Raw genomic sequence first — 25,153 nt, forward strand, 5'->3', positions numbered from 1 at the left:
TATCAGATCTGCCAGGAACGAAATTGGGAAAAAATGCTTGACAAGAGTAATAATGATATACGGTTTGTTAGATGACACATTTTTTTGCCCATTTTTATAGTGTTATTTTGCTTGAATAACAAGTTGAATGTCATAAACCTAGAATAATTCATGTAAATAAGTAAAATTGTCTGCTAATTGGATTGGATTCTATATTTTGTAGCGTAAGGATGCCTTTCAAAAGGTTTCATAGGGTCAGTTTAACAATATAATGAACAGCACACAGATTGTGTTCACGATTGTGGAGCCAATTCCCAACTGGATATTTTCTCATCCGCACCCATCGGCTTTTCTACACCATGTGAGCTTTTGCTGTTCTACGGATTTAAGTGGATTCAGCAACACTAGTTGATGCCAAGACATCTGAAATAAGAGGGGTTACAGCTAGGGCTGCAACAGCAAATAGATTCAATCGAATATGAAATGCTTTGGCAACGGATTTTATCATTGACCCGTTGAGTCGCGTAATTTATGCGTCACTCAGGACATTAATTCAATGCAAATCAGACTGTTTTGAAATTTGTTGTGACATAGTGTAGTTGGACTGTTTAGGGGGCGTGCTTGTAGTACCATTTGGATCAATCAAGAGGAAATGTTGAGAGAGAGAGACATAGAGAACTAAATGAACCGTAGTACCTACATTATGAAACAAATGAACGGAACCATTTCAATATTTCAGACGCTGCGTTGTTTAACTTTTGTATATTTTATTTGGTCTTTTCTTATCATATTTAAGCATATTCTGGTCTCTATTAAGGAAAACAGAATTTTAAAACTGCTATAATTTAGGGGGTGCCCAAGCACCCCCTAAAAAATGGACTGGTTACGCCCATGGAGCAAGGCTCCTTTTTGATGGGGAGCCAACGCCTGTCATTCACTTTAGAGAGCCGTTTCGTTCGCGTCACTGGTCAGCAACAAAAAAAAAATGATAATGCTACCGTGGCAAACTAGTTTGATTTGCCTTTTCTTAATATTCTGTGCATACCAGATGGTACCCAGAAACAGTACTTTGTACAGTTAAAATGTACTGTTTGACAGTTATGCAATAAGACAATTTTAATATTGCCATTGTAACCCGATTTGTATTATGAATTTTGATATCCGGAGTGACAAGATTGTTTTCTCCGTAGAGACCATGCTGCAGATTTTACGGACCAGGACAATCCTCCTCCTGATTCCTTGCATGGCGTATAGCGGTAAGCGGCACCATCAGGTTACTCGGTGGCGCCCCCCTCAGCATTCTTGTGGTGCCTTCCAGGCCTGGAGCTGTCTTTCTACAGCGGTGTTTACGGGACGTGCCTGGGAGCCACGGCGGAATTTGGACCGGCCGCTAAAGGCCTCATCGGGGTCTCAGGAATGGTGGTCGGCGTGGGGGAAGTCATAGGTGGGGTCACTCAGCTTTGACCTTTTTTACATTTATATTTTTTCTGCTAAGTATATAGATCACATTAGGAAGTTGTTTGCCAGACTGGCATGAAAACATTTAAAGGAACATTGTGTATTATTTAGCGCATTGGATGTCACGGTTGCCATGCAACAGGTACCCCCAAAACTAAAAACCTTGAGAAAGGCTGGTCAAGAAAAGAAAGATGATGTTTGGTCACTTTGATACCCCGTAGTTTGTAATCTTCCTCGTGCTTTGTAACACTCGTTTTTAGTTGCGCTGCACAGTACAGGGACATCTAGTTGTCAAATATTACAATGTCCCATTAAGGAAGTGTCACAATTAAAGTCGATGAGCCCTGTTGACCTGCATTCTATGTCCAATCTACTTACAGACATAACCCTAAGGAAGTTCAAAATTGACTAAAGCAATTAGAGATGCACGATAGTTATCAGGCCAATAGTCATGGGACCTGTGACAGCAACATTTGGCATCAGTTAGCTGCCCCACAGCAAAAGGAAAAGACCCAATAACTGGCCATTCTGAGTCACGGTATTTTAGCAAATCAACCTATTCCATTTGCTAGAAATAGTTCAAACAATTATATTCCTTAATATGTTATTTGGATTTTTCTAAAGTACTGTGGAGTAGCAGAACTTTGTCTTGTCTCGACTTTTCCGTAAGTCACTGCTGTCATAAATTCGCATCACATGTGTGGCTATGAGAGACTTCCATAGCTATAATTGACCAAATGTTATGTCCCCTCTACGAATCAGCATTTGGATATTTATTTGGATTAATTATGGTTACCAATTTCTTCAACTAACATAATGCCACCCGGTAAAATTGAGTGATATATTTTTCCTAGCTAAGGCGCCCTTGTATACTATTTACAAGTGACATATTCACTACCGAAATATATTTTTTCGTTACGTCTATCAATACAATATTAATATAATCATCAATCCATCCATTACCTGCACCAGTCATCCTCAGTAGGGTTGCGGGGGTGCTGGAGCCTATCCCAGCTATCTCTGAGTAGTGGGCAGGGGACACCCTGAACTGGTTGCCGGCCAGTCGTGGGGCACATAGAGACAGACAACTCAGTCGCTCATTCACACCTAGGGGCAATTGGGACCAGCCAACTAACCTGACATGCATGTTTTTGGGAATATGGGAGGAAACCAGAGCGCCGGGAGGAAAGCCACACAAGCACGGGAAGAACATGCAAACTCTGCACAGGGATGCTGGTAGCTGGATTTGTTCTCATGACCTCAGAACTGTGCTAATCACTCGGTCGCCGTGCCGCCCTCATTATTATCAGAGTATTTATTACTATTACTGACAAAGTGTTGATTGATTGTCAAGCTCTAGTCTCCAATGTTACAACTTTCAGAAAAATTAACAGTTTCTAAGTCAAAAAGGGTGATATCCGAGAATTGGGTAGATCCAAGGAGAAAATGTTTTGAGGGGAAAAGGTTTCGTAAGAATATTGAGCTTTTATGTATTTTTTTTTCTCGAAATAGCTCATGCTGTAAAAAAAAGTAATCGGCCTTCTGAGGCAGGATTTTATCGGTACTGGTACGGGAAGAAAAATGTTGTTCATAACTAAAAGGAATGCAGTTCTTTACTTGATGCACTTGTAGCGAAAAGGGCAAACTTTAAGTAGATGAATTTCTTTTCCTGGGAAGTTAAAGCTCTTGTTTTTTTCTCTTATTCGCTTTCTCTTCCCCTTTTATAACATTACCTCATATGAACTCTACATTGAGAAAATCTCATGACCATTAAAAATGTGATTTTTCAAGTCATGTTTATTTGTATAGCCCTTAGTCAAAAGGAGTGTAAAAGGGCTAAACCACAGACTATTATTACACCATCCCCTGATCTAAAACCTACATGAGGGCAAGGAAAAACTCAAAAAGGGAAACCTTGAGAAGGGACCACACATGAAGTAATGGATGACCAGGCTGCAATGGATGTTGCAATAACAATTAATACCCAGATATCGTCAACATGAAATATAGGTCATTCAGAAGCTATAGAATAGAATTTTGTTTTAAGCCCAGATTTATATGACATTTGTATACTAAGACATGTTCTACAAGTCGAGTGTGATTTAAAAAAATCCCATTTCTAAAAACTCCGTCTCTGTTAAAGGAGAGCAAACATTGAAGTTCCCTTGCCCAAATGATCACAGACTCAATAGAAAACGTTCCTGACTTATCAGGGGGAGGCTTGTTCGGCTTAGTGTGCAAGAACAACCGCTTCAGACGCACCTCGGTGGTCTTCTTGGGGATGGTGGTGCACTTTGTGGCCTTCTATCTCATCTTCCTCAACATCCCTGACGACGCCTCTGTGGTCTTCAGCTCGGTCACCACCAAGACCCCCTATCTTACCCCAAGGTAGGTAGAAAATAAAGTGTAAGAAATTTCCTTTGAGTGGGCCAGTTGTGTTTATGTGGTGGGTTGTGACGCCCTGGCAGTGTGTCCATCGCCCTGCTGTGCAGCTTCCTTTTGGGCTTGGGAGACAGCTGCTTCAACACGCAGCTCTACAGTATTCTGGGCTGCATCTATGCTGAGCAAAGCACGCCGGCCTTTGCCATCTTCAAATTCATACAGGTAAACGCGTTGGCAGTATTTCAAAGCATTTTCTGAGCGAAAGGACGGAGCCAGATACGAGCTTTTCCGTTTTGACACATTCACCGCTAAGTTTAACTATCTCCTGCTGTGTTATCGTTTTAGAAAAGCTAAACGGGATCATTGAGTATTTTTTTCATCTATAAGGGCGCAAGGAATCAAAACTACTGTTATATTAAATATTAAAGTGTCGTAGTCGCACATTGATTGATCAGTCAAAATACATCACTGATCACAATTATGTAGCATTGGATGCAAAGGGAAAAGAACCCGGCTCACAGCATGGGGTACGCTGGATCCTATCCACTAGATCACTAGGAATACAGATGACTTGTAAAAAAGGCATTTGGTCTTGTCTCAACATCACACTATTTTTAGTGACGTACCAAATTGTTACTTTTTATTTTTTTGAATAATTATTCGGCCGGACTGCAAAAATATTGTCAGACGTCAAACCGGTCCAAGCTAAAGCAGACTCTCAAAGTCTTAACGAAGCACACCAGATTCTGACTGAATGATGAGAAATGAATGAAGGGAATAGTATCGTGGGAAGTAGTTTGGTCGTCCTTAAATGTATAAATAACATAGCCGCACATATTCACTTAAAATGCTTAGTTTGAGCTGAGAACAGGTAAAATAAAATTTTCTGTACTCTAACATATCTGGTAGCTTGATTAGAAATAGTGTAATAATAAGATAGGACCTAAAGCCTTTTCATTCCGATAGCTCGTTAGCCATATATGGCTCTTTTCATGAGTACATTTTGCTCGGAGATAAAATAATAACAATTATTTCCAGTTTAGCTCCATAAAAACAACTTCAGCACAAGCATGGCCAGGACAAGTCTGAGAATTGCCAAAGAAATTTTTATATCAGGGGTCTCATATTCAATTTAGTTTGGGGCCGCTGAAGTTAGGATCCAGTTCAAATTTCTGGCCAATTTGGTGATTTTGGGTGCGCCTGATAGTCCGGAAAATATGGTACTCGTTTTTCTGACATTCATTCCTCTCCAATCTAAAAAGTGTCTCCTGTTGTTTTCCGCTCCTGTGTTGTTAAGTCGGTTCTGGCAGCCGTGGCCTTCTTCTACAGTGGCGCCGCGCCGCTCATGTGGCAGCTCCTCCTAATGGTGGTGGTGGGCTTCGGCGGCACGCTCTGCTTCTTTGTGGCCGAACGCCTGCAAGACATGGACCCTTCCTCCACTGAGCCCATGGAATAACGAGAGGAAGGGGGGAAAAAAGGTGCAGATATCAACTTTAAGCCACTAAGGTTTTTATAACTTTGTAAAAGATAATTCTTATTCTTGAAACTAAGCAAAAAAAAAAAGGGTAATTTGCATTTTGACTTAATGGCTAGACATTACACTGCACTGCTGAGCATTGTTACTCCTATGACGCTCCCTACGGCAGAAGTAAGATCGGGCCTCATAAAAATCCAGCCCCACCCGGGCCTGCTGGTATATTAAAGCTAGAACCAGCTCGAGCCAGACAAACGACTTGATTGAAAACTTCATATTTTTATTTGTGAGGACTCAGGAGGAAGAAAGTTTATATATGATAACAAAATGAAACCTGTCTTGTGTAACAAAATCTATTTTTAACAGGACTTTATATACATTTAGATCTTTTACATTCCCGTGTCTGCAGATGTTATATTAACTGACAATTTTCCACCATTGACAGATATTTTTTTAAGAGTTGACAGGTAAATTTTAAGGCTGTCCGACAATTTGACCCTAATCCTAACCACAGCACCAGTATGTCTTTAAGTGCCTAATGAGGCACCTTAAAAGAGAAATAGAGACAAAGATGAACAATGACAGGTGGATTAGAGAGATAGAAAGGAGTCCTTTGTTTGACGTTGCAAGAGTTTAGTGCAGTAGGTGAGGTGCCTTTTTTTTTTTGCGGTCTCTCATGGCCAGAACTAGTCATGGCCTCGAAACGCCTCGGCACACTGCGATTTAGCGTAGAAACATCACTAGTGACAAGATACTCTTTCGATTTCTTGCACATCATGGGCCACGCTACTAGTTCCCCCGAAGAAAAGTCAACAAGAAAGAAGCCCGGCCTGACCCAACCGTAATGATTGACATTTTAAAATCATCCCTATCTGAATTTCATGTCAGGCTTGCACTAAAACTTAATAACTTACCTCTCCCCTATGGGTATATAACTGTGTCACATGTTCTAAGCAGCTCAGGAGAAACAGTGGCTGGAAAAGGCCACTTGTTTGCTTTTGTTCTTCTTGTTTTAGAAGTGGACAGGTTTGATTGGACAACTGCCAAGGGTTTATTTGAGGGCCTGCCAACCATACTTTAGCGGCAGGCAATATGTACTAAAGGTGATTCTTGCCATCGATATTTATCATGCACAACTGGATTACATAGGCATTTCAGAAAATGGATTTCTTCTGTGAAAATTAACCATATTGAAACAAAACATTAATGGATAGACATTTCACTTTTTTCCACTGCTCATCATATTCGCAATAAGTTGAAATTTAAAAGCTTTGATAAACAATTGACGAAACTGAAGGAAGAAAAGGGCAGACGGGAAAAGGCCAGAGCTTATTTTTGTCCCGTTGCCTTGACAACCAAAACACTTATCATAACAAGTATCATAAATCATATCTCGTCATCACACCAGAGAAATAAACCATTATATATATCATTTGTACCAGAGGATCCAAAAGTCTTGATCTGATGAAAACTTACCTCCCTTCTAAAAGATTTAAATAAATAAAAAATTGAATTTTAATTTCATTCTACATCTTGAAATTACTAGATTTGACGAAGATTGTACAAAAAAAAGTGGGCCTTGTATCCCCCATTTTTACCTATGAGAAAGTAGAAGTTAAGGCACCTTTGGTTTAATATTTCAAAAATTTCAAAGTAAAGCTGTTTATCTTGCATTTCCTTTTACATGTTGAGACAAAAAAAGGTTCAGTTTTATTACAAATTTTACAGTTTTGAGTTTGTATTTCATGAAGCGTTAACTCTGTAATGCAGAGATAAAAACAACTTCAAATCAGTGTTGCTCTTTTCATTAACGTGCTAATTATATACTGATTGTATGGGTTGAACAGGTGTCTTTATGTCGCTAACGACCTCAAACAGGTGCATCTCATTCAGGATGATGATACATGGAGTGCAGGTGGACCTCTAATGGGCGGACTAACAGGTCTTTCAGGGATAGATTTCTGGATGATACACAGGTGTCCAGATACTTATTTGTAGCTGTATAACCCATATAAATTGTTTTTAAAAAAAATCATGCATTGTGAATTCTGCATTTTTCTCTCACAGTGGACATGCACCTACGATGAAAATTTCAGACCCCACCATGATTTCTAAGTGGGAGAAATAGCAGGGTGTTTCTTTAGTGTAAATAATATATATATATATATATATATATATATATATATATATATGCAAACACACACTACAATAAATGTAAATCAAAAAGACCAATTTTGCTTTTTTTTCTGTGTTGCTCCAAAAGGTTTACACATTACGTTGGTCCTATTCTATTGGTTCATATCAGTTTATTGATTTATTTACGTTTTAAATTTGAAAGTATTAAACTCATATCATAATGTCTTTAGTGATCTTGAGAAATAAAATAAAAAACAATTCATTCAATTATAAGTGATTGTGTTAGTCGTTTCAGGTAAATTCTAATTCTGATTCACTTTGGTAATAATAATAATAAACTACTGTTTCATTTTTCACTTTGGTTTATATCAGCTCAGTAGCCTAGATGGTAAGGCGCCCGCTTTGAGACTGGGAGGTCGGTGGTTCGCGCCCCGGCCGAGTCATTCCTAAGACTTAAAAAGTGGTCGGCGGCGCCCTCTGTTGGCTGCGGCTGCATCGGCTCGCTACAACGGGTCAGGTGCAATCGACATTTCGTTCTGTGTACATTGTTACACAGAATGACAATACAAGGACATTATTATTATTATTATTATATATACTTTTTAATTTAAGATTTAAAAAAAAAAAAAATTTTTTAGATCCACTTTTGTTTTTTTCGGATCTGATTTTCGAGTTACGTACCCTGTTGTAGGGAGAAGCTAAGGTGCTCCTGACCTGACCTGGTGAAATAAGGCTTGTGCCACTCACATAGGTATACAGTACTTCTTGAGGCAGATTTTGACTTTCTTACCCTTATGGTGAATGTTGCTAAAGGGGTAAAAGAGAGGAAGTGGGCTTTGTTGGGTTGAGTCTTGGTATCACATTTGGCAATTGACATCTGTGTCCAATTTTAAGTCAGATACCATTTCTATAAATTGGACAGCACAAAATATTTAACATGTCGCGCAGTTTGAATACAGTAAACCCGCGGGATACAGCATCCCTGCCTTACATTGTCTTCACCTAATGGTGTGGACTAAGATATTGAAAGGTGCAGGAAAAAACTGTTTATTTCCGTCATCAACAGCTAATTATATCACATGCCCCAAAACGGAAAAAAGAAAATGCGAATGAGAATCTACCATATAACAAAATAAGCACTCAAGAAAAGAAAGCCGAAAGATTAGTTTTTAGAATTTATTCAGGGTAACAATTTGCACGAGGAGGTATCAAACACTACCAGCAAGTTGAGCAATCAAACAGACTGTCGCGAGGCTCAGGCTGTAATGGTTTCAAACCTTGTGTTATTTTATTACATATTTTTTTGCGAGTGCTAAATAGAATCTTTCTTGACATTTCAATGGCGCTGAACAAATCAGTGGCCTTTTCGTTATCCAACATTTTTTGCTCAGTCTAAGTGAGTGATTTTTCTAGCGGTAAATACAAAAGTGTGGTTGATGTACACATTAGGGGTGGGCGATACTGAGAATTTTGGTAATGATCCGATACGAGTGAATACATCCGATACGTTCTGCTTGAAAATTTCATAATCGTTGAATAACTGAACCCTTACCCTCTGAGTTCATATTTACCATAAACACTGCACAAAGATTTAAGGCACTAAAAATCTATCATTTGTCTTAAATGACTCCAAACAGTATTAAATAAAAAATAGAAACATTCCTTTTACAAGGGGTTCAAAACAAAAACCAAGATGCTATGACAACAAATTTACAGGTTTTTCAAGAACAGTAACAGGTTAATATTTTTGGTTGGAACTCGGTATACGGAAGGCGAGTTTTTTTATTTATTATTTTTTTTTTTTTTTCACGTGTTCATGTAAATGTGTGCTGTTGCCACAGTAGTACACCACACAAATTACTCCTGGCATTGTCTAATCCACACTGTGCTGCATTTTGTTTCCATCTGTCATTTTTAGCTTTTGTAGGGTGGTCGACTAGATTTGCCCCTCTCTTCTGGCAGGCAGGATGCAGCAGCTAGCTGGGTAGGGAGCGGTACTAAAAGTGTGGCTGTCAGTGTCAGTTACACACTCAGGCATAAACTTAGAGAATAGCCGAGGGCACTGTGTGATAGAGAGGTCTCGAGCCGACCGCCCTTTGGACACATGGCTCAAAGAGTTGGAAACCACTGGAGTAAGCGAAGTAAGTCAGCAAAATAAAATGTGTCAGGAACGTATGGTCTGGTGACTAAACCCTAACTGATATTTCTAAAATGAAATGATCACATTATCATAAAGTAACATGGTTTCAACTTTCCTTCTGACTTTTCATTTGTATTCTACAATGATAAATGATAAAAGATGGCGTACGAAGGTATGCCAACACATTGGTCGGCAACCACCAGGCCGCGGGTCGTTTGGTACTGGGCCGCACAGAAGGAAAGAAAAATTGCCTTTCTGCTTAGACCCTATTTATTCAGTTTGGGTGCACCATGCACCGATGTTTTATTGTAGTACCTTCACCGCAATTGAGCAATGAATCATCAGTCAACAAATATCGCGCTGACCTCATTTGTTCCGCATTAGTTGCAATGGATATCGAGCCCAGATCGTGGCAGTGATAGCGCCTAATGCCAACCGCAAGAACACAAGGATGGTAGATGACAGAATCAAATGTGTTTGATTTTATCTCATCATCAGACTATTTTTACTCTCAATGCCATGTTGTACAAGATTGTAATGAAGCATAATGGGAAATTGTTCAGCCAAAACATCGGGGAACAACGTATTACCGTGAATAAGAATTGTGTGACAACGAGATAAAAACTGCCTTTTTGTATTTGGTCCAGTCCCCGGTGGTCTAGTGTTTACACAGTGAATTTGGGCATATTGTTATTATTACTCGTGTTATCATTAGGCCGGGAGAATATAGTAAGACATTAAACCGGTTCGAGGTACAGAAAAGGTTGCCAAGATAACGAGTGCCTTTGTGTACGAGTGTGCCCACGGGGAACATTTCATTTATTCATCCTCGGCAGTGACCCGCTTTAACAGGCGGCACGTTTAGCCGCTGTCTCTCATTTGCATGCATTATGCAAATTTAGACACCTGAGGATATTTGCTGGATTAAAAGGTTGAGAGAGACGCAACGAAACGAGACACTCTGAATAAATGCTTGAAAATAGCGTTCGCCGTGATAGGAGATTAACCTGTGATCAAGTCGTGTGGTTTTCCTGGATCAGGACCACCAGAAGCTGACGGAGAAGCTTTGCTCCAGGGAGCGCACGTAGTGCCAGTGTCGCACCGGGATGAAAAGCACGTCCCCGGGCCGCAGCACGCAATCTCGGTATGGAGCCTCCGTGAACTCCGGGAAGCGTTCCATGTCGGGGTTCTCCACCTCCACCTTGGCCGAAAAAGGGAACAGGGGTCACGTTTGCGTGTACTTAGTTGTAGAAAGAAAACTGTACTTTCAAGGCCTGTCTATTCTGACATTCTATTATAATAATCCCTCGCTACTTTGTGCTTCGGTTATCGCTGGTTCACAGTTTTGTGGATTTTGAATTAAATTATCTTTTGTCATTGATATCAGCGTATCGTGCATTGCGTTCTGCAGCAGACAGCACACAGTAAATTCTATCACGGGTTAAGGTTAGGGAGGACTTTTAGTTTTTGATGGGAGTGAACGTGTGTGCGATTTTCATAGACTTGTGTATCCTGTCAGGCAAAAAGCCAGGGCGGACAGGCGCATGAGTCAATGTGGCCACTAAAACAAGCTGCAAAGCATGACGACAGATAGCTTTAGCGGCTCATTACATTGCAAATTAAATCATAGATTATATAGGACTCTTAGAAAAGTCAGAAAAGCGAAAAGGAATGGCCATCACCAGCCAGTGCTTCGTGGATTATTATCGGGTTCGGGAAGCAACTGAGGCGGCTTTGTGGGAGAAGGCAACACTGAGGTTGGCTACGTAACAACCCCCTGAAGCCACCCCTGCTGAGCCTTTAGCTCACCAACTTTTCGGGTGGGGTTGTGGTTAACATTAATTGGGTCTTTATTATATCTTTATCTTGTTTATCCTGGAGCGCCATGTCTAATCCTGTTGCAAACAATGTTCAATTCTTAGTTATCAGTGACATTAAAGGCTACTCTATTTTAGGACTGCTTTCCTGTGCATGAATCAATTATTCTATGTAGCACTATTTAGGCAGGGGTGTAAAATGCGTTGGCAAAGAGTGACCTATAACATTTAGTTAGATTAAAGAACCCTGATATGGCTATTCTGTTTTTAAAATTGTACACCTGCAATTTGAATAGGGTTTCTTGTACGGTCTCCTTGCAAGTTCAAAAATCATTGATGTCCTCTCTCCTTTTTGAGTCGCTACTTAAGGATAAACTTATCGACAACAAATATGCACATTGAACCCTTACATTTAAAATTATATTCCGACATTACGAAAATTAAGTATCACCACTGGCAAAAGGTTCACAAATAAAATAGCAACCACCGAAGGGTTAATCTATGATATAATTGAAAATACATGTTCACTGAGATGTTGCAACAGGGAAGTATGTTGCCTTATAAATGTAGGTACTTTGAGATCCAATAAAATAAATGTACTTTAAGCCCTAAAGTTTAGGGGATTTCACAAAGTTGGACAGAGTGATGCTGCCCTCTGGTGGGGGTGGGGAAAGAAAAAAAACTGCATTTACCAATATGCAACTTGACGTGGCTTTAGGGTTCTTCATCTTAAAGTACAGGCACAGTGGAACCTCGGTTTTCGAACGCCTCTCAGTTCAAACAAATCGGAGTCCGACCAAAAATTTTGAGAAATTCTTGCTTCTCTGTTCGGTCAAAAAAATCGGAGGTCGAACACCGGTAATGCGTGAGTGCGTACGCTAGGGTGCGATGCTGAGCGGCGTACGGGTGTAGATCGCTCTTTTCCTAACAAACTGTTATCGCGTGCGGACGTGCTTCGTTTTGCTTTCGCTTTTAATATAGGTGTACCAAGTGTTTTAGCCCCTAATTATGCCTCCGAAGAAAGTCAGTGCAAGCAGCAACGTTGCTACAGGTGAAAAAAGAAAAGTAGTGCGTCCAACTATTGCATTTAAGAAAGAAATAATAGCAAAATATGAAGTAGGTGTGAGAGTGTCTGATCTTGCTAGGGAATAGAGCATGGCTAAATCTACGATCAGTAGGATACTAAAGAAGAGGGAGGCTGTGAAATCGAATGATATGGCTAGGGGAGTGAGTGCTATTAGCATGACACTGTCATGAGTCACTTTAAAAAAGTGCTAAAAAGAAGGCAGAAGCAAGTGTCATTAGATCGGTATTTTAAGAGAAAAGAACATCCTTCCAAACAATAATTTTCCTTCCTCCTCCATCCCTCTTCCCACCGTCTACCAGCGCCTTCTGCTGACCACCACAAAGGTAACAAATCCTATTCATAATTCTTTTCTTTATTCTTTTTTTCTTATTTTTACACGTTCATGTTAGCGTAATCTTTCGTACGGAAGATTACAATAACGCGAACGTACGATTAGCCTAGGTTACATTTATGTTTACGTTAAACATTCGAGGTAAACATACAGGGTGTTGGAACGGATTAAAACGATTTACATTATCTTTAATGGGAAAAATGATTTTGGTGATCGAACAAAGCGGTTTTCAAACAGGGTTCTGGAACGTATTATGGTCGAGAACCGAGGTTCCACTGTACATGTGTGTAACTCATGGCCCGGAGGCCAAATGTGACCCGCCAAAGTATTTTATGTGGCCTGCGCCGTAAAATAAATGGGTCAAGAGAGAGCTTTGACCAAAAACGACATTTTCCACGACGTCTACAATACCCGCTAACTGACGGCTCGGCGCCTCTATACGGCAGTCGTGACTTGAATAATAAATTCTGTTATTTTACATAAAGGAATAGTGACATTTATTTTACATTCCATTCAATTTCACCAGGCCCTTTGAAAACAGCCATTATGGTGATGTGCCCTTAGTAAGAATGAGTTTGACACGCCTGTCTAAAAGGGACATTGTGTATTATGTAGTGCCTCCAAGTGACTTGAATTCGTTTAAAAAAAAAAAAAAAGATTGATTTGATTTGAAATTTCTGAACTTGCCAGTACATTTTTAAATGCTCATATGTTCAGAAATTTTCATCTATTTGACATAACATGAGCCTCACCCAAAAACCTTGTAAAGGGCTAGGCAAAAAAAGAAGAAGAAAAATCTGCTTTTTGGTCACATTGAGTTTCTATAGTTTGAATTCTTCTTTGTAGCATTCATTTTAAGGTTCACTACACAATACAGCAACTTCTATACAGTGTCCCTTTAAGAAAGAAGCTGAAAAACATTCTGTCCTAAGATGAGACGCTCCTGATGTAAAAGTTATAGAATCACTAGCAGACCTTGACAAATATGCACCTAATACAAATGGGTTTCATTGACAGTACATGATGCCAATCACACCTGGCTGGTGTTATGTAAGAGTTGAGACGGATGTGGGTAGAGTTTGTCCGAGTCTTCTGGTGAGTACAAGCGGATGTATTTGCATCCCACCACCTGACATGGACATACAGTCGGAGAATATGTCATATGAAGATCCAAAATCACAACTTTTAACTCGTTCAATGCCAGATGTTTTTCTCAAATTGGGAGAAGCGGTGCCAGCCAATTTTTGCCAATCTGACTCATGTTTGAACACGTACAGGAAAGGCATTTTTCTATTTTTCTACCTATATAGGCATAGGGCACATCCCAAAAAAGCAGGGGCCCTCATTTTTCACTCGAAAAAAAAAAAGTATGTTTTAGGTTGTTTTCTAAACATGAGTTATAGTCAGGGCCGGAGTGGGCCCCCTTTTCTGAAAATTGGACTCCCCCTTCGCGTGAGCACGCGCTCTATTTCTTAGCGCTGCGCTTCCCACAGAACGTGTGTCGCGATCGTAGTCAAATCATGTTTATTTGTATAGCCCTTAATCACAAGGAGTCTCAAATGGCAGCACAGATCACAGATTATTGCAAACTACAGACTATTATTACACCATCCCCTGATCCTAAGAAAACCTGAGTAGAGGCTTTCTTTTGCCAACAAAGTTGGACCTCTCCTCAGGCTGAACCAGCCCTTTAACGCTCCTTAGCGGTTCCCTGGCGCTTTTGTAGTCTGAATAATGTGCAGTGTTGGGTGCGTTAATTTTTTAAAAAGTAATGAGTTATAGTCAGATACGGTAACCCTTTTTTTTTAGAGTTATCTACCCAAAGCTGGAATTTTAGTTTTTTTTTAGATTTGTTAATATTTTGATATATGTTTCCAGTGTTTTTCAATGATGTGTTTCACAATAAGCTTTTTTTTCAATTTTTTTTGTTGCTGCACTGAAAAATCAATACTTAATTTAGAATGGCAATCACTAATGCCCCTAATAAGCAGGTCGGCGCCTTTCATGGCTGCATGTCCGCTATTGGTGTGTGAGTGTGTGTGTGAATGGATAAGTGTGAGGCACATTGTAAAGCGCTTAGGGAGGTCTTCATTGACTTGAAAAGCGCTATATAAATGCATTTACCATTTAAACAATAGTTGAACATTGGTACGTTTGTTGAAAATACTCGTTCCCGAAGAAAACTTGTGCAAAAACAGGCTTTTTGTGAAAGGATGCATTCCGAGCAGACCTTTTATTTCGGTCCTTTTTTTTTTGCATTTGCGATACCTTCAATACTTAAAAAAAATGCAGTTAACTGTCTATAACTATTCAGTCATATAGCGCCACTCTCACAACAATGCTTCACAATCCCTACAAGCCACACACATTTGCCAGAAACAGGAGGCAACACTAGAAAGTTGGGCTTCCTTGATGTGTGGACAAAGATCTGATCAAAGCCGTCTATCGGTTATTTATCATACTGAAATCATTCCCAGAGGCTTGTTACCTACCATTTATACTGTTTTTTTTTTTTTTTAATTACACAAGAAAAACACATTTTTATGTCTTAGTACTCGCTTCTGAAAACGTTTTTATTTGTTATGGCATTGAAGGAGTTAATCTCTTCCACATCACCTCTAACATTTATAGAATGACTATTTATTTTAAGAAAAAAACACCATCAATCACAAAATAAGTGTCACATGCTGTTACTTGTGCCAGGAAGTTGTGCTGGGGGTCCTGGTGGAGTGGCGAGACGGTGCCAGCAGGCCCGAACCAGGCATTGATGGTCACATCGTCTTCTTCTCCCTCGCCCAGGCAGCAGTAATCAGGCAGGCGGATGTCATCCTTCAACTCCGGTATCTGTGGCAACGGGGAATATATGCCTTATCCAACTTGAGAAAAATATTGTCTATAAGAGCGGTTGTCACTGTGATGGAAAATACACATGCACACACATAACACCCCATACACCAAGGGTGGGCAAACTACGGCTTTTTTTTATCCGGCCCGCCAAACGAAAAATGTTAAAATCGTAATCACGTATTAAATTATTACAAATAAAGTCCTACTAGGGCAGCACGGCGGCGCAGTGGTTAGCGCATGTGCGGCACAGTTTAAGTCATGGGAACCTCCTGCGTGGGTTCAAATCCAGCTCCAGACTTCCTGTGCGGAGTTTGTATGTTCTCCCCGTGCTTGCGTGGGTTTCCTCCGGGCATTCCGGTTTCCTCCCACATTCCAAAAACATGCATTTCAGGTGAATTGGCCGGTCCAAATTGTCCCTAGGTGTGAATGAGCAAGTGAGTTGTCTGTCCCCGTGTGCCCGGCGATTGGCTGGCAAACAGTTCAGGGTGTCCCCTGCCCACTGCCCGATGATTGCTGGAATGGGCTCCAGCACCCCCGCGACCCTACTGAGGATAAGCGGTGCAGCTAATGAGATGAGATGAGAAAGTCCTACTAGTGAAAAGGCTTTCATTTGGTACCACTCTTGTCCATAGTGTCCCCAACATTCAAGAACTGGCTGTATTTTTTTCCACATGCTATTTTTCTGCTATCTATTTATTTTGTAAATAAAGATATTTATGAAAATGTACAAAAATAAACTCGAGTTTTTCAAGGCATATTATCAAAATTTATGCTTTAAAAGGTGACAATTTATTCATTTAAATGAGCGAGTGAATTATAGGTCTGTGTCTGCTCTGCCACTGGCTGCCAAGCAGTTCAGGGTATCCATGCCCACTGCTCGAAGATGCCTGAGATGGGCTCCAGCACCCCATGACCCTTGTGAGGACCCTTCTATTTTACTATTCCTGCCATTTAGAAATCACGGAGGGGTCAGAATTTTTCATCGTAGGTGCATGTCCACTGTGAGAGAGAAACTAAAAAGAAAAATCCAGAAATCACAATTCAGGATTTTTTTAACAATTTATTTGTGTGATATAGCTGCAAATAAGTATTTGAACACCTGAGAAAATTAATGTTAATATATGGTACAGTAGCCAATACATATTTTCCTCACTGTGTAACATTTTTATTTTATTTTATAAATAATGTTTTCTTACTACTCGGAATTGCTAAATTTTACACTGTCCCTTTAATTCAGATGCAATAAATGAATAGATAAGAAATTTAAAAAATATATATATAATAATAATAATAATAATTTCCTTGTATTGTCATTCTGTGTAACAATGTACACAGAACGAAATGTCGATTGCATCTGACCCGATGCAGCCGCAGCCAAGAGAGGGCGCCGCCGACCACTTTTTAAGTCTTAGGAATGACTCGGCCGGGGCGCGAACCCGAACCTCCCAGTCTCAAAGCGGGCGCCTTACCATCTAGGCTACTGAGCTGACATGTACTTGTAAATGTCTGCAGGTTTGCTTATTAAAAACTCCATACCGTCGTTGCTCTTATAAAAAGGCATATCAACACTTTTCGCTCCTTGTCTTGCATGAATGGAATGTTTGAAAAAAAACAAAAAAAACAAACCCAAAAATAGAGACACTCCTCTTCATTCTGAGCTGTTCAAAATTAACAAACGACCAATAAAAAGGAATATGCAATTGTAAAAGGTTTTTTATTGCGGAATATTAAAAAAATATGTACCTCCATTTTTGTTATATTTTTGGGCATTTATGGCTTGTGTAAAAGTACAGCCTGGCGACCCCCATCCCTCTCTAAGCAGTTTGTTTGGGTAGGGATTTGCCCCCCCCACATTAAACAGAAATTACTGATTTCAATGGCTACCAGTAGAGGGAAAGGACTCCTGATTGACTCAGACACAGCACTTTCATCATCTTGTCACCGTACTCTTCAGAGATGCCCCCAAAGCCTTCTGGCACACGGATGATGGACAATGCTGATATAGTTGTTTTTTTGTTGTTTTTCTTTTTACAAGTGACATTTTTAACCATTAGGATATGCTAAATAGTACACACTATCCCTTTAAAACACATCCATCTGTTTTATCTATGCCTCACCACATGAGGGTCATGATCCTGGTTTGTAAATTCTTTTAAGATGTGGGACTTTTTGTGCAACAAAAATAAAAGGTCTATCTGGTTTCTTTGATTTATAAGAGACTAAACGGACTGTGCCAGTGATTTGTTACTGTCAAACCAAAGTATTGCACTTCTAAAAACGCTGTGCTAATAATTTTATTTTGCTGCATCACCTGCTCAAAAAGCTGATGCTGAGCCAGATATCCACAGATCGGCGTTATCCCTTCCTGCAGAGTGTCGCTCTATAACAAAAAGAAAACAATTATTTAATAATTCTAAATTCCCACAAGGTGTACAGTTTGTGCTTTTATTGGTTGACTACTCACATGTTTTAAAATATAGCAGTCAATAAATTCATTGAACGTCATCAGCTTCTGTGACCACTCCTCATCTGTGTACCTGGAGCCCACCTCCACGGGGACGGTGCGACACCCAGCCACTGACCTCAAGTATTCCAGGCTTTAGGTCGGGTGAGAGAAGGACGAAACAATGTCAAATTTCAGGAACATTTTAGATCGGTTTACACTCGAGTGCAGCGAGATGGAAAACGGACTTGAGACGGAAATTGTCTGTTCGACGTCCTTCACGTCCACAGTGTTTCACGCTAGTCGCTTAGATAAGTGCACTTAGCTGCCACCAAAGAGCAAATCAGCCTGATTGCACGGCTGCTTAAATGGGCGGGAGTATCAAGAAGTATTGCACGCCCTGGCAGACAGCTGCAATTGTACTTGTTGCGGTTACTTAAAAGAGTCACTTTTCACCTCTGAGGCATTTTTGTTTTTTGAATTACTGTCTTGAGAATAATTCACCTTTCAAAATGTGAGCCTTGGACCTATATTGTCATGCGCACCCGACAATTACATGTGATAACATATCTTGAGGATAGAAAAAAAAACACTAGTGCTGAGCGATATGGCCCCCAAATGAAATTTAACCGATTTCACACAATATATTTTCGGACATATTTGATTTATTTCCCAGCTCTAAAACACACCAAGATTACCAGAGACGTGAGGTGAGGTTAGTGTCTGGTGATGCTCAGTCAGATTTGAGAATACATGAATCTACTACTTATTTATCACTTGATTGGCAGAGCAAGAAAGCAATATACATATAATTTTATCATAGAAAAAAAAAAAAAACTTTTATTGTCTTACCATAAACTTTTAAATTAAGTCTATGGATACACCTTTTGAATAAAAACCCTCAACAGATTTGTTAAAAATAATGAAATGAGAAAAAATTGCTAAAACTATTCATAGTTTGATTGTTTCCGGTTGAGTTGTGTGCTAAATCTCTCTGGTCTCACTATCGCCCTCTGCAATGAGGCAAGGGAATTGCGTGCCTCAGTCTGCAGACGCTCAGCACAGTGATACTTTACATATTAATTGTATTAACAATTTTCATAATAAAATGTGAAAATCAAGCAATTTTGAAAAATAAATCCAAAAATGGTGAAAACAATTGTAACACTGAATAAATATAACCATTTAATATATCTACTTTTTTAGATTTTCATGATGACAGGTGAGACATGGCCTCACCTGCCTCTCCAGACTAGAGCAGGTAGGGCATGGCCTCACCTGCCTCTTCTGAAACAAAATTTCTATTGGGGTGCACATTATACACAAATCAATATGATCTGTGTATGTATATATATATATATGCATGAATACTGTGAAAACATTTTAACAATTGGGGTATCACTTGGCTGGGATGGGCTCCAGCACCCCCGCAGCCCTACTGCGGATAAGCGGTGCAGATAACTCCCTCACCTGCAAAGCCATCTCTATTCCCAAGGATGCAACCCATCACGCACACTGTCTTTTCAGCTTCCTGCCCTCTGGCAAGAGATAGAGAAGCCTCTTCTCCCGCACTACTAGACTCTAATAGTTTCATCCACCATGCATTTAGACTACTGGAGAGAAATGACCACTCATAACTGCATATCAACTTGCACACACCTGCTGATTGTATTTATTTTTTAAACTATTTTATTCTTTGCTCTTTTAACTTTTAAATTTGAACATTTATTTATAATACTGCCTCTATTGCTGCTGCTTGGAACATTTTATTATGTCTTATATGTCAGTTGTTTTTACTTCAGTATTAGCCGAAAGGTCACTTGCACCTTTATTGAGAATGATCCATCTGCACTTTATTGTCGTCAATGTCTGCGCATGGGAGAGTGTGAAACTAAATTTCGATTTATTGTATGTTGAGCACATATTAAAAGGTGACAAATAAATTCCTTTTAACTTTGACGAAGGAAAACAGAGAAAATTGACAATAATATTGAGTGTAGAAATAAAAACAATATGCAATAAAAATATATTTGCTACATGAATTTAGTGTCTGTATCGATAATGTCCAGCTGGGTTTAATTTGGATTCAATCCCGAGTGAATTTAACAAGTGAAACATACCATGCATCTGTCAAATACCCTTACATTGTGCTGTAATGTGTTGTTTCACCACCAGATCAAATTATATTGACTGTACATTTCAGTGTGCTTTGAGCATTGAAGGTTGCTCAGACATCAAACCAAACCTCCAGGGGTGCTGGTTGAAAGCCGGCCAGTGATCAATGGTCCCCTCCAAGATGACCGCCTCCCTGGGGAGTAGGTGGTTTTTATTGAAGCTTTCCAGAGAAGGGCATTTAACTCTAGCAATTGCCTGGTCTTCTTGAATAAGCGGAAGAACTGGCAGTGACAACTTTACTTTCTGTTGAGGTAAAATCAAACATTTGCTCCTAATTTCACCTTGCTTTAGATTTGATAACATTTTACAACTTTTCACATCAACACACTGACCTTGGCCTGCACATGCTCGCTCTTTTCCTCATCTATGGAGTCTTTCTTGATTTCTTTATGCAGAATTTGGACCAGAACCTGCAGTCGATCATCCATAATGGCGGCACCCATGAGTAGGCCCATATCACAGGTGCGAATGGCCTGCAAAAAGTCACCCTTTGAAGGCCCCTCTCCGCACAAGGCGCATATCTTGAAGAGGCACCCGTACGAGTAAACGCGGCGCCACTCTTTGTCCACGTGGCGCCATGTTCCTGTGTTGAGCTTCTCCCAGGACACGTCCAAGACGATCTGAGCGTCCAGCAGGCGACTAGTGGCGGGGGCACCGCTGTATAGTTGGCGTCTTGATCTCTTCAGCATTTCCAACACGCTTGCTTCCACTCTTCCGCTGAAGTCCAATGGAAAGTGGTCCTCGTCTGGGGGAAGAACAGCAGAGATCTTGGGCCATAGTGACGTCATTGCAGGTCTGAAAAGAATGTCAAGGTAATCATAAGCAACATGAATACAGAATGCAGACACGCACAATCATAAAACAGCTCGGTTGATGTTTGGGGTTTTGATGTGAGCTAAGTCAAAGGGATACTGTGTAATATTTGACCACTAGATGTCGCTAAATTGTGAAGTGCAATTGAAAAGGAGTGCTATAAAGCACAAGGAAGAATACAAACTACGGACACTCAATGTCATGAGTTCGCAACATTATTCTTCGGTTTTTGCCCAGCCTTTCACGAGGTTTTTTTGGGGAACCCGAAACAGCAAGGTGGCAGACAATGGTCAGATGCCCCTAAGAGAGATTCAAGTTAGGTAAAATAAAAAAAACATTTTTTTGACCAACGAGTATTTAATTTTTGGCTCATTTTTCTATTCAAAAAAACTTGTTTTTATAAAGAAGGGTTGTTTTGTAACACTAAGAGGCGCTAAGAAATACACAATGTCCATTTGGAGAAAAGGGCTCAAACTCAATTTTCTTAGGAGGCCCCCCAGAGCTTGGATCTAAGGGAGGTTGGGCCACCTCAGGTTTCCCACAAGAAAACCTTACATAAAAGTATTCCCAAATAGTTTTTTTTTCATTTCAGGAAAGACTACACAGTTGAGTCAAAAAATATAATTATTGTAGTTTATATTGTAATGTATCATTTTGCATTTTCTGAACACCAAGTTTGTGTTACTCATGCGGCGTGTGACACTGGATGTGCGACGCGCTAAATCAAGTCAAGTCATATTTATTTGTATAGCCCTTAATCACAAAGAGTCTCAAAGTGCTGCACAGACGACAGATTATTGCAAACCACGGACTATTATTAAACCATCCCCTTATCTAAAACCTACATGAGGGCAAGGAAAAACTCCAACACCTCAACATGAGGAAGTGACACATTAATTGTAAAGCACCGATGAATATATTTGTTGCCAACGCTTGTAAACATAGTTTTAGCGATTTGTTGTTTCAAACTATTCTGAACATACTTTTTGCAAAATATTGGCTTCATGTGACGTATGATGAAGAAAATAGAGCAAAGTAAGGCTGCACGATTTTCAGGTGAACATACAATTGCAATCTTTCAGACCAGTATTGCAATAATGTTGCATTTAAGGTTTTGAAAAGACAAGTGCATTTTCTGTGCTCGTTATGTTTTTTGTGAGTACTTAACACTTGGATGCATGACCTACCAGTACATTCTTCCATGAGTGGGTTCAAAACATAGTGGGGAAAAAATGAAATACTAATGACATTATGTCATAAACATGTTTTATGAGGAATACCAGGAATAACACAATGTTACCACTTTTTATTTGGAATATTTTAAAGAATACCAACCCATGGGGTGATTTTGATCCAACTTATGCATCCAATGGTTCTTTATTCATTTTTAGTCTCGAGATGGCCACTTTTGGAAATGCCAAGACATACAGCTAGATGGATTTGTAAAATACTAGTGTTTAGTTTTTCCCATCATGATCAACTTAGACCTGGGACCAGTTAAGGCTTCATGCTATGATGCCCGTACTACACTCAACTGCAGGCATGCGATTGCACGAAAAAAATAAAATAAAATCAGGCAAGAATAAAGACCTTCAATTTTTGTGTCATACAACTTAAGAACACTCAATGTTAGTAGCACTGGCGGTGACAAAACTTCACAGTGTTACATTTCAAAAATGACCAAAACCGTCCAGATTCTCCAAATGTTTCAACAACAGCATTCAATTTACTTTGGGTGCGTCTTGAATTGGGATTTTAGGTGAATTTTAAAGGATTGTTAAGGGGTTAAACTTAAGTAAACAATGCCCTTTTCTGGGGAGCTTCCTTAGGGTTGCTGTCTATAAATAGTTAAAAAACACGCGGTGTCTTGCACACTCGCACTACGACACATCGCAATATCGATTTTGCCTAATCGTGTAGCACTGGAGCAAACTTGTATTTTATAAGAATGGTCAAGCAGATAAAGCATGTTTCACAACTTGTTTTAAAGGCAGAAACCAACTTAAAGTTAATTGCCAAGTGCATCCACTGTCCTTTAGGCTTAAGTTTAACAGTGGTGACGAGCTCCCTGGAGGGGGCATTTACAAGGAACTGCTTTAAAGCAGGGCACAAGCTTCATGCATGCAACAGCTAAAACAAAGGGGGTGCAGCATTAGCTGATGCAGTTACAACTGCTTATTGAAACTAGTGTACTTTGTTTGTAAAATCATATACAGCAATCCCTCGTTTTTTGGGCCTGCGTTCTGAAAAGGTACCAGGATAGTCAAAATCCATTATGCAGAAATCTTTATTTATTTATTACATGCTCTGCATTGAAAAAAAAAAAAAAAAAAATTACAGACTCGAGTATTTGTTTGACAAAAATCAAAGTACTGTACTTTAAAAACTTTGTTTTTTACAATCAACACCTGCACTGTGAAATTATAATTTTCAAAATAATCTTTTCCGCTTCATTGCCTAACTGTATTGATGACATGGTTCATTTTACTCGAAATTATACTTTGTTGCCATCATGTGGACGAAACAGAAAACTGCATTTATTTTCTGGTCGACAAACCAAAATGTTAAAGGAGCCATACAATATTGGGACCCCCAAAAAAAAAATATATGTCTGGAAGTGAAAAAATAAATTACGCTTTGTATAAGCCTAATAAGGAATGAAACACATAGATTATCTATATTAATTGTAATACGTAAAGTATGTGTCCTTTGAGCCCTTTTACAGAAACCATATATTTCTCCATTATCAAGCATTTTTGAAAAGGCGCCAAGGAGCCACTGGGTAGCGTCATAAAGCCACATGTGGCTCCAGAGCAAAGTTGGCGGGTTAATAATAGCAACTTTGTTCCCGATAAAAAGCGTCTCCCTCAGCGTTTTGGTGCTTTTGTCGATCCAGAGGGTTTTGTTGACATTATGTTTTCCAAAGAAAATCCACATTGAAAACCATTTTTGTGCGTAGGTTGGTCAATATGTCCTTTATGTGTACAACTCAGCCAGCAACGTCATTGACGCGAAGGCAGACACAGGCGGAAAAGGAGAGGGGCGATGGTTTAGCCAATCAGCGTGCAGAACATATTGCACGATGAAAATCGGCTAAGTAGCAGCGAAACTGTGATATAGGATGGGATTACTGTATCATGATCAATTATAAATATCTGTTATTATTATGATATTTATTGTTTTGTACTAGTCATCCCAAAAGCCGAGAAGAGATCGGCAGGTTCAAGAGCGTTCTCCATTCGGACCCGGTGCTGTGGAATTCTTTTCCCACTGAGATTTGATCTGCAACCTCAGTGGAACTGTTTTAATCTAGGCTTAAAACACATTTCTATTCTCTAGTTTATGAATGACCTATATTTCCTGTTGATAATACATGTGTATTAGTTGTTATTGAACATCCATTGCAGCCTGGTCATCCTGGAAGGGGGACTACCTCAGTGCGGTCCCTTCTTAAGGTGTCTTCATTTTCTTTATGTTGAGGTTTTTGAGTTTTTCCTTGCCCTAATGTAGGTTTTAGATCAGGGGATTGAGTGATAATAGGCTGTGGTTTGCAATAATCTAGGGTCTGCGCAGCCCTTTGACACTCCGCGTGACTAAACATGACTTGAATTAACTACTACTACGACTGGGTTGCCTGCAACGTATGGCAACTCAATACTTTATGAAACAACGTATTCATTACAAATTTTAATGGCATATAATTTAAAATCGTTGACAGTGAAAGTAGCATAGATTGACAACGTTTTATCCACACATATGTAGTTACAGCAAGAGTTTGACTAGACATAATCATAAAGGGAATCATGATTTTCATGCCTTGGGTGGTTAAAAAAGCACGTTTACCGATCAAAAGTTCCACGGTGACGTTTCAAGTGATATCCGGTGGAGTCCGTAGTTTAACACATTACCCATGAAATTAAACAATAAATAGAAATTATACTATTATTTAGGAAAAATTTAGAATGCTTAGTAGTATATCTATAATGAAATAGATGTTTGAAAAAGTAAGGAAAATAGAGACGAACCATCTGTGTACACGGAGGCGAGTGTCTCGATATAAATAGATCGGAA

General features: G+C 39.6%; 2 protein-coding genes across 3 annotated transcripts in view; one reads left to right on the forward strand and one right to left on the reverse strand.

Moving 5' to 3' along the window:
* Window positions 1-7,418, forward strand: part of LOC148373815 (UNC93-like protein MFSD11) — a 21,474-nt gene extending 14,056 nt beyond the window's left edge. The window contains exons 9-13 of the mRNA XM_088329579.1: window positions 1,170-1,235; window positions 1,298-1,423; window positions 3,651-3,825; window positions 3,906-4,041; window positions 5,117-7,418. Of these exons, the coding sequence (XP_088185705.1) occupies window positions 1,170-1,235; window positions 1,298-1,423; window positions 3,651-3,825; window positions 3,906-4,041; window positions 5,117-5,275 (662 nt within the window). The 3' untranslated portion in view covers window positions 5,276-7,418. The remainder of the gene's footprint in view (window positions 1-1,169; window positions 1,236-1,297; window positions 1,424-3,650; window positions 3,826-3,905; window positions 4,042-5,116) is intronic.
* Window positions 4,906-25,153, reverse strand: kdm8 (lysine (K)-specific demethylase 8). Of its 2 annotated transcripts, none has more exons than XM_088329581.1 (9): window positions 25,108-25,153; window positions 20,602-21,064; window positions 20,340-20,512; window positions 18,116-18,248; window positions 17,963-18,031; window positions 15,499-15,648; window positions 13,841-13,933; window positions 10,577-10,770; window positions 4,906-5,258 (listed from the first exon to the last, which is right to left on the reverse strand). In XM_088329581.1, the coding sequence occupies exons 2-8, from the start codon at window positions 21,055-21,057 to the stop codon at window positions 10,606-10,608; spliced, it is 1,239 nt and encodes a 412-aa protein (XP_088185707.1). In that variant the 5' UTR covers window positions 21,058-21,064; window positions 25,108-25,153; the 3' UTR covers window positions 4,906-5,258; window positions 10,577-10,605. The 2 variants fall into 2 exon arrangements, with proteins under 2 accessions (XP_088185707.1, XP_088185706.1); XM_088329580.1 differs by having other exon boundaries at window positions 24,926-25,137.

This window comes from Urocampus carinirostris, chromosome 1, assembly GCF_059441175.1.
Source record: "Urocampus carinirostris isolate Australia breed hairy pipefish chromosome 1, RoL_Ucar_1.0, whole genome shotgun sequence".
Lineage (NCBI taxonomy): Eukaryota > Metazoa > Chordata > Actinopteri > Syngnathiformes > Syngnathidae > Urocampus > Urocampus carinirostris.

Excerpts from the sequence above, each read along its gene's own strand:
- kdm8 (XM_088329581.1), bottom strand. The coding sequence starts at position 21,057 with ATGACGTCACTATGGCCCAAGATCTCTGCTGTTCTTCCCCCAGACGAG. Across the intron at positions 18,249-20,339 it reads TTCAACCAGCACCCCTGGAG|CCTGGAATACTTGAGGTCAG; the intron begins GTTTGGTTTGAT and ends CCCGACCTAAAG. Across the intron at positions 13,934-15,498 it reads AGCACAACTTCCTGGCACAA|GTGGTGGGATGCAAATACAT; the intron begins GTAACAGCATGT and ends TGTCCATGTCAG.